The sequence below is a fragment of the Primulina huaijiensis genome, chromosome 8 (genome assembly GCF_012295235.1).
Source record: "Primulina huaijiensis isolate GDHJ02 chromosome 8, ASM1229523v2, whole genome shotgun sequence".
In the NCBI taxonomy this organism is placed as follows: domain Eukaryota; kingdom Viridiplantae; phylum Streptophyta; class Magnoliopsida; order Lamiales; family Gesneriaceae; genus Primulina; species Primulina huaijiensis.
The window spans coordinates 15,051,684-15,061,533 of NC_133313.1; the positions used below are offsets into that span (position 1 = coordinate 15,051,684).

General features: G+C 37.0%; 1 protein-coding gene across 4 annotated transcripts; it reads right to left on the reverse strand.

Moving 5' to 3' along the window:
• Positions 1-36: 36 nt before the first annotated feature.
• On the reverse strand, positions 37-5,664 carry LOC140983004 (proteinaceous RNase P 1, chloroplastic/mitochondrial-like). Of its 4 annotated transcripts, none has more exons than XM_073449850.1 (6): positions 4,337-5,664; positions 2,216-2,308; positions 1,905-2,086; positions 722-842; positions 309-377; positions 37-228 (listed from the first exon to the last, which is right to left on the reverse strand). In XM_073449850.1, exons 1-6 carry the CDS (start codon positions 5,537-5,539, stop codon positions 121-123), a joined length of 1,776 nt encoding a protein of 591 aa, XP_073305951.1. In that variant the 5' UTR covers positions 5,540-5,664; the 3' UTR covers positions 37-120. The 4 variants fall into 4 exon arrangements, with proteins under 4 accessions (XP_073305951.1, XP_073305950.1, XP_073305952.1 ...); XM_073449849.1 differs by having other exon boundaries at positions 722-947; XM_073449851.1 differs by lacking the exons at positions 37-228; positions 309-377; positions 722-842 and adding exons at positions 384-668; positions 875-947.
• Between the last annotated feature and the right edge of the window lie 4,186 nt (positions 5,665-9,850).

A 9,850-nucleotide genomic window follows, 5' to 3' on the forward strand; every position in this document is an offset into this window, starting at 1 on the left:
TGGGATAACGTGTTGATGCTTGCATGGCGACACGTATAAAAGATAATTTGATCTTGAATGCCCATTCACCTTTAATTGTGTATATAAAAAACACGAAGGTTTTATCCATTTTAAAAAAAATTAATAAGAATTCCTCCCCTTTATCCTTGTTGCACAAAGCCATTGTCTTGGGATCTCAAGATCGTCTCCTGTAACAGTTGGAACATGCCAACTGCCCTGTTCTGACTCCTGCAATTCATTTGCACACAATTCCTAGAGCTTCAGACATGAAACTAACAGGTATAGAGATCCTTTACTCATTAACTCACCTGGATGACAATTGAATATGGTGGTGGCATATGCAGGCTCAGGCCATTGATAGAAGGTTTTACCCGGACCTGTCATTCATCCGCACAATACAACCATTTCAATCTCATATGTTCATGACAATCCAGTTTAGCTAATGTAACGCGTATGTTAGCATCGATCAAGAGTGTTACTGCAGCATAAACTGAAGTAATAGGTGATCAGAAGTTAAAGCTAGCTTTCTATAATTGTATTAAAGACGGAACAGTTGAAAAAATTGCATATATAAGAGAATGCCTGCTGCTACGTTCTGGTTGGCGTTGGGAAGATGGGGCAACAATTTAGAAGAAATCATTTGTATACAAGTAACAATCCCTAGCAACCTGCAGCATTAAAGAAGTTCGAATGAATCAAATGAAAGAAACGTAACAAATACCTGATGTTTTTCTTTCCATCTAGGAAAGAAGCTACTGCCTAAAAGTTGAAACAAGTGGTCTCTCATCTCATCATTTGTCACCAGCAAACACTTTGAACTTACAGCAGCATACAACCAATACCTAGGGAACGAAGAGAAAAACAGATAACAAACCTGTACTGCGGAGACCTCAGTAACAGCTAAATATCTGGAATTGTACGTGATCTCAAAGTACACGTAGGGTGCACTAAGACAAGAAAAGTAAGAACAAATAAATGAGATCGGAAAGCATTGAAAAAATGAGAGAAAAATTGAAATTTGTTACAACAGATAAATAAAATTTTGTGTAGCGTGTTGTAGATACATGGCCACTAATATAATAATGAAAAGAGTCTCCCATATTATGCCGTTTATACTCCTCTACCTGATTCCTTTCACTTTTTATAGCATAGTTCTTTTGACTGAACTGAATGTCTCACCAAACAGATCTTGTGTGTGGATCATTTTTATTTGAAGAATGAAACAAGAAACTTTGTCCAATGATTATCTCGACCTAATAGATATTAACCTGTGACATCATACGCGAAATCGGGCCTCGTCCAGAGCATTATAACGTCAGCAGATATTTCTTTATTGTTTTCATTGAGTCACATATGAAAAGAGAAACAACAAAACTGAGTTCGGGTAAACCACTATTTGAAATCAATCAATATGCGTGGTCGTGGAACTCCCAGAATTTCACTCCAACAAATAACGATATGAGCAAGATGTATATCTAACAACTTCAGTCACTACAATGGAATTGAAATAACCAATTTTCCTCGTAAAATTATTCATTAATATCATTCATATATAGCAACAACAAAACCTTGTAAAACATTGTAGTTCATCAATATCATTAACATGTAGGCATTAGACCCAAATGAGCTATATCGGCTACATGGATCTCTCTAATAAGCATAACTGAAAAGCATTATTTTCAACTCAGTTGATGGCTGGATTATTCGCAACTAGCATATGTAGGCATTAGACCCAAATGAGCTATATCGGCTACATGGATCTCTCTACTAAGCATAACTGAAAAGCATTATTTTCAATTAGTTGACGGCTGGACTATTCGCAACTAGCATACAGGAACTGTATGAAGAAAAGAACACCAAAAATTGTGATTCAGAGTTCAGAGAAACTGATTATTAAATAATACCAATCATCATTTGAACCGAGAGGTGTTGCATAGAGTGCTCCAGCTCTTTTCCAACTTTCCAATAACCTTTTGTTGTTAGGGTGCTGAGCAGGACCGCCAGTCACTCTACTCTGGTGTAAAATAACAAGGGGCAATTTCTTTGAAGGGCTGAGTTGCCATATTTCTTTCACAACTCTATTGATCTATGACAAAAGGCCACTGTGAGTCATTCACACACATGAAAGACGAAAAACACCCAAGTCTTATAACCTTCATTTCTAATTGTCTATTACAAAGGACAGGCGATAAAATGAGTCAAAATTCATCTTTACCTGAGAAAAAGTGAAAACATGTTGATTAGTAGCAAGGCCCAAATTTGCACCATCAACTACAGCATCGAATGGACCATGTCGTTGAAGCCACTCCTGTACCAGTACCCAAGCTCTTTGTTGTTAAATGCTTAGCCTAAGTTAAATATTGCACCTTTTCCAGCATAACAATGAAGTTGTCAGATTACATCATTAATAACAACAGGTGATGCCCATGACATCTTATTTCAATTTAAATTATTATTTATTATAAACAAAAAATTGCCTGCCATGATTATAGGAGCAACACCATATCCCATAGAATTTACAATCCAAACACTGAGAAGTTATCCTCGTTTCTTTTTAAACTCAGTACCATTTCAAAATGTCATCAAGCAAAGTTGCAGCAGTCATAAAAGGTTATGAGACTTGGTCAATAATCTCATCTAGTGTTGGAAGTCATAACCATTGGAATATACACATCATCAAAATTTAAAACCTATAGTAAGTAGAACACTAAACCTTGGACAATGACGACTAAGCAAAACTGGAATTTATGTAATACACTAATAGTCCAGTTAATATGATTTGACGGCTAATTGCTAAGAAAATTGCAATATGAAGGATCGTGTGCTTCAAACACAATATTCTCCACGAGCTGCAATAGCTCGTGTTCTAAGAATGTGTACACCGATGAATTAAATCGAGTTTGGTTTTCAAACCAAGCGGAAAGCACTCGAAATAATCATTCGTTAAGGAAACTGATATATTTTATATCATGTGCAACTGAATAACTGAACATTACATGAGATCAGTTCTGGCATCTATCAGTTCAGTTATGGATAGAACTGAACTGATATCGACTGAACTGATCAAATCAGTTAAGAACAAAACGAGCAGTGAAACAGATAAAGAACACAAGATATGTTTATGGATGTTCGGAGACTTCAAGTGCTCCTACGTTACCCCTTCTACCTCCTCGGGTAGGATCCACTAGAAGACTTTGATTTATACAACTACTTGTACAAACCCACTCAGCTTAGGACTTACCCACTGCCTAACTGAACTCCTAGTCTAGACTGAAGGCAGCACCTTCCAGCCAACACTTCTTTAAAGTCTATGTGTCAAAGACTACATACACAAGTTTAATGTCTTTGTGCAACACTGTAATTTGGGTGGTGGTGTGTGTGCGTGTGTGAGAACTGAACAATGATAACAACCTGAAGGTGTTCTCACACACTGAGGGAAATGAAGATTCTAATCTAAGCTGATATATCTAAGGAGTGTTCCCTCAGCTGGACAAAATGCTTCTTGAAAGCTGATAAGCAATATGAGTGCCCACTCTCTTTTTCTTCCACACTTCTTCTCTTTTTACTCTATGTTATAATCGAGTCTTCACTGATCTTTTATTTATAAGAGAGAAGTCTTGAACGTAAAGTGAGACTCAATTATTGTATCTGTTGCATTTGAATTCGTTCATTGAGATCTGCATTGTGCTGCCCGACAACCCTTCTGGAACATTTTGGCTTTGAGTGTTGAAGCAACGTTCATTATTGTCCTTTGACTGAACAAAAGCTTTTGTACCTTTGCGCACAGCTGGATTCCATTAAGTAAGCTTGTCGTGATCTGCAACTGATTGCTCCTAATTGATGTTCTGAACCGGTCAGTTGAACTGGTCTTGTTCTGATGAGATGAAATTAGTTGGCTCGTTAGCTGAACTGATTTCATTGATTCAGTCTAACTGGTCAGCTGGGATCTTAATCAGTTGAACTCTTCATCAGCTGGCCGGGCTTCTGAAGGTCTTCTGCTGAACTACCTATCAGCTGGACATTCAGTTGAACTGTTCTACGATGCATCAGTTGAATTGGTTCAGTTCATGTGATCAGTTGGTTCTTTCAGTTAGCATCATTGACAGCTAAATAATTGATAATTTCAGTTTCAGCTTTCTGCGCACTTAGGTAGATTTATTAGTAACAAATTAACAAGTTTTGTTAACATCAAAATCAAGCAAAGATTACGAACATGAAATGTTCCAACACAATATATCAAATCCTATAATTTTCAGGATGAAGAATGCTAAATTTTCCACACACAGCACAAATTACAGAAGGTCTTAACCGTGGAAACCAAATGCTAAGTCAATACCTGAAATTGAACAAAGTCTTTTCTTGCTTCCTTTTGGCAAGCCAAATCAGCCAAACACTTTGCAAATTTATCGGTCTCCCTTGGATCAATATCAATACAATCTAGCTTTTGCCCACATGACTGACAAACCCCGGTATTGGACATAGAGGTCCTCACCAATCTCCATTTTCCTGTCCCCAACCACCCTTGACCATGCCATCCACCACCTCCCTCCACAATCCCTTTCTTCACTCTCTCTGAATCCCACTTTTCCAACCCAATTTCCGCAGCCCTCTTGGACCCAAACCAATCCTCCACCACCACAGTGGTATCCTCTGATACCTGTCTCACAGCCGCCCTCAACCTATGCAGCATTTCATACACTTTCTCTTCCCTCTCAGCCGCAGAACTAACTTTCAATAGTGCTGAAAGCTCGGACTCTTCAGCCAAAACCATGTTATCCATCATATGGGAATCCACCTCGTATGCCTCATCAGCCATCCCCTTCTTACAAAACCCAAACAGAGCTGGCCCATAAGACCTCAACTTTGGGACAATACCATTTGCCTTCATTTTCTTAACTAAATTGAAAGCCCGCTCAGGATCATTTTTTGCAGCTGCCAATCTTGAAGCATTAGTAAACGTTGCTTCATTCGGCACCACCTTATCAATGCCCATCCGTTCAAGAATCTCAAACCCTCTTTCCAACGTTAAAACATCCCGTCCATCCTCCCCAATACCATCACTTTTTGTTGAACATAAATAAAGTAAGACATTGTAATGATACACATTCAGCTGAACATTGTGGATTATCGCCTCATCGTAAAGGCGAAGGGCTTCTGCTAAGTTAACGCTCTTGGAACACTGATCCAGTTTCACACGCAGAATCATCTCTGGGGACTCTCGAAAAACCTTTTTCCGGGACCTCCGAGCGCCCGAATCTCTAGGGACTAGGACAAGTGTTTCAGCTGATGTGGTGGAAAAATGGGTTCTTTTTCTCGCCATCAAAAAGGGATATTTTGGTTGGGTTTTGGCAGTAAACGAAACAGGTATCAGGGGACAGTAGTGGAACAGATAATTGATGCTTCTGGGGTGGAAGCAGAGTGAACTAGAGTTTTTGGAGAAAAATAAAAGAAGAGGAGACGCTTTAGCTGATAAAGAAGTCATGCGAAGGAGCATTCCTGGTGGAATTTGACGATATTTGAGGTGCAAGTCCTTGACCATCCACTCCCACAACGCAAACTACGTGTTTGATGGATGTTCTCTTCGCATCCACGACATGGAAAACACTGTGATACAATCAACCTCGGAATAGAGAATGAGAAACTTTGAAGCCGAAACTAAGTAAGATTCGCGGGTCAATTAAAAAAAAGCGATTGAAACATAAAAGATTTAAAAATTAAGGGCTCTGACTTTTTTTTAAAAAAAAGAAGGAGTTGACTCTTGATTATTACATTAACTGTAATTAAAATTTTTAACTTAATTAATTTTTTTTTCTTTTTCTTCTCGGTCGACACAAAATTTATTTTGAGAAAAAATATCAATCCACCCAGAAAAAATAGTCGACCAAAATTAAGTTAATTTTCTTGGTCGACCAAGAAATTTCTTGGTCGACCAAACCATCTTCTTGGTCGACCAACATAATTTTGGTTGACCAAGAAGAAATTGTATGTTTTTTTTTGTTATTTTTATTATTAATGTTTGTCTATTCTAAGTATCTTATTCTCTTAATTTTTGTTGAATTTTGTAGGATATACCTTTGGGTCGACCCAAAAGCAAAGCAACAAGGGTCGACCAAAAAAAAACAAGGTCTACTTTGTGTCGACCTAGCTAAATATGTGATTCATATGTTAAAACATGTAAATATTATATAACATAATTGTGAAATTGTTATTCATATGTTAAAAACATGTACATAATTGTGATTCATATATTAAAACATGTAACATAGTTGTGAAATTGTGATTCATATGTTAAAACAACATGTAACATAATTGGTTGTGAAATTATGATTCATATGTTAAAACATGTAACATAGTTGTGAAATTGTAATTCATATATTAAAACATGTAACATAGTTGTGAAATTGTGATTCATATGTTAAAACACACATGTAACATAGTTGGTTATAAAATTGTGATTCATATGTTAAAACATGTAACATAGTTGTGAAATTGTGATTCATATGTTAAANTAGAAAAAAAATCGACACAAAAACAACCTTGATGGTGGTCGACCACCTCCAAGCAATTGTTTGAAATGGTCGACCAAGACCACTTCCAAGCAAAGCAATTGGTCGACCAAGACCAAAATTTTGGAGTTGGTCGACCAAAAGACCGACCAAGACCAAGACCAAAATTTTGGTCTTGGTCGACCAAGAGACCAGGACCAAAAATTTTGGTCTCTTGGTCTTGGTCCACCAAAAGACCAAGAGACCAAGGTCTCTTGGTCGACCAAGAGACCAAAATGTCTTGGTCGACCAAGAGACCAATTTTGGTCTCTTGGTCGACCAAGACCAAAATTTTGGTCTTGGTCAAGTTGCTTGGAAGTGGTCGACCAAGACCACTTTCAAGCAATTTCAAGATTTTGGTCGACCAAGACAAAAATTTTGTGTTCTTGGTCGACAAAAATTTTGGTCGATTTTTAAGTGTGGGTTGATTTTTTTTTCAAGTAAATTGACAAATCTCAATAAATCGAAATAAATGTGAAAGATAAATTGTCTTGAGAAGAAGTCGACGGAAAAAAGATTCAGATTTGGAGTCGACTGAAATGAGAATGAATGCAGTATTAAGAGTTTTTAAATCACATTTAATAATATATTTATGTTTAAACATAAGGATATTTATGTAAATTGACTTATGGATCCTTTTTTTTAAATAAATCACGTTTGGATCTCTTTTCCCTAAATTTCCCTAAGATTCGCTTATACATTCACAGCAAACATCGGCAACTGCTGAAGTTTAGTCACGGAAAAATTTATTAAAAAAAAAAAATTTGAATGTAATTTATTTTTTTATCATTTGTTTAAAAACTAATTTTTTCATTAGTGTATTTTAATTTTATATATAATAAAATTTATAATTTAATTAAATAAAAAAACTTACTCGACTCAATTTTTCCATCTTTTCCGACTCAATCATAGATCTCATTTCGTTCCTTGTCTTCACAAAAAATCCTTTTCTTCTCAACCTTCCATCCTCTTATTTTTTGGCTAACAATTAACCACGAGTCTATAAGTTATTCCTCTGCAACAAATTCAATAAGAAAACTACGTATTGTTAATAAATTTATTTTGAGATATGAAATTTATTGGGTCTCGTCAGTGTTCACGACCCATGGTGAAGATATGAAATTTATTGGGTCTCGTCAGTGTTCACGACCCAGGGTGAAGCTCTTCACCATGGGTCGTGAAGCACTGCTTTCACGACCCACGGCTTCACGACCCAGGGGTCGTGTGCTTCACGACCCAAAGTGCTTCACAACCCAAGTTGGGTTGACCACCCAAAGTTTGGGTCGTGAAACACCAAGTGCTTAGCACAGTTTGGTGGTGAAGCACAAGTGCTTCACAACCCAAGACCCAGGGTTGTGGGCTTCACGACCTACCCGGTGTCGTGACGTGAAGACTTCACGACCCCTTCACGACCCGTCACGACTCATTAATTTTAAATTTTTATAATTAATAAAAAAATTTTGAATGCAAGTTAACTTTAGGATCAAGATACGTTGAAATCTGTAAGAAGATTGTATCATTTTTAAATGAAAAAGAGATAAAATATTTGGTACAGTATACTCAATTTGGTAATTTAATTTTATGTGCTAAGAGCACCCACCCACCACCTCATCAAAAATCGTGGGATCCACATGCCACATACACATTACATTAACACATCTATTCTCCCATATTGATTTTAACATTCACACTCATTATTTGTAGGTCCCGCTGTCCACTCATTCATCTTATTCTTATTTTACATTAAATAAATTCAATTTCAAATTTTTTAAGAAATTTAAATTATTATTATTTTATATTAATAATAATTTGTTTTTATATATTCAGTACGTAAAATAATTTAATTTTATGAGTGTCAATTTACTTAAAATTAAAAATTTATTATAAACCTAAAATAAAATGGTACAACATTTAATAATAAATAACACTTGCATAAAAATAAAAGAAAATAAATTAAATTTAACAGAAGATGCAAAATCCTAATTCAAGGATTGTTGTAGTATTGTGACCAAATATGTTCAACTAAGTCGGCAAGAAGTTGGTGATGCACATGAGTGTCACGTATTTCGGAATTTGTTCGGAGATATTCATGAAATCCTCGGTTTGAGCCCTGGACGGGTTGTGCGGGTTCGTCACCTTCATCGTTGTATCAATTTGTCACGTGAACCCCCTCATCTTCGACAATCATGTTATGTAAAATAATGCATGCTAACATAATATATTTTAACTTTTTTCTGTACCAATAACGAGTTGGACCTCTGACAATTGCCCATCGAGCTTGAAGCACCCCAAATGCTTGTTCAACATCTTTTCTTGCAGACTCTTGTCTTTCCTTAAAAAGCCTCCTCTTTGGTCCTCCGGGCAAGGAAAAGCCTTAACGAAAGTGGCCCATTCCGGATATATTCCATCTGTTAAATAATACCCCTTCGTATATTGAGTCTCGTTGACCATGAAATTAATCTCTGGTGCATTTCCTTGCAAGACGTTATTGAATATGGGAGATTCGTACAACACGTTAAGATCATTACGTGAACCGGCGACACCAAAGAATGCATGCCATATCCACAAGTCTTGAGACGCGACCGCTTCAAGCACGATTGTCGGTGACCCATGGCCTCTTGTAAACTGGCCTTTCCATCATGCATTTGAAGAAGACGTTGAACATCATAAGCATTTGGCCTTCTCAAATATCGATCACTAAATAGTTCAACCACATATCCGCAGAACTTGAAAAGACACTTGATGGCAGTTGTTTCACCCATGCGTAGGTACTCGTCAAGATGGTCGGCCGGGACTCCATACTCCAATTGACGAATTGCAACCGTGCATTTTTGTAGTGGTGACAAGCCTTTTCTTCTCGCAGCATCGTCCCTTTGCTGAAAATACGGTGAACGATCCTCAAGTGCATTCACTATTCGAAAGAATAACTCTCTTCGCATGCGAAATCGTCTTCGAAATATTTGATCTGGATACACCGGGTTTGTGGAGAAATAATCATTGAAGAGCCTCGCATCCCCGGCTTCACGATTTCTTTGGATGAACCTTCTTCTTCGCCGCATCACGTTATTACTTTGATATGCTTCAACTATTTGTCGACTTTGTTGAAGTATCAATGACATTAGCTCTTTCCCCGGATCATAATCTTCGTCATCAACTTCAACTTGGACTTCGTTTTCGCTTGTCGAGCTAGAGGTTGAACTACTGGAATATTGAGACATTTTGGAGTAAACAAATTCAAGTGTATCTGTTTGCCAAATGGTATGTTTGTAGAATGAAAAATTGTATAGCACAAGGTGTCTATTTAT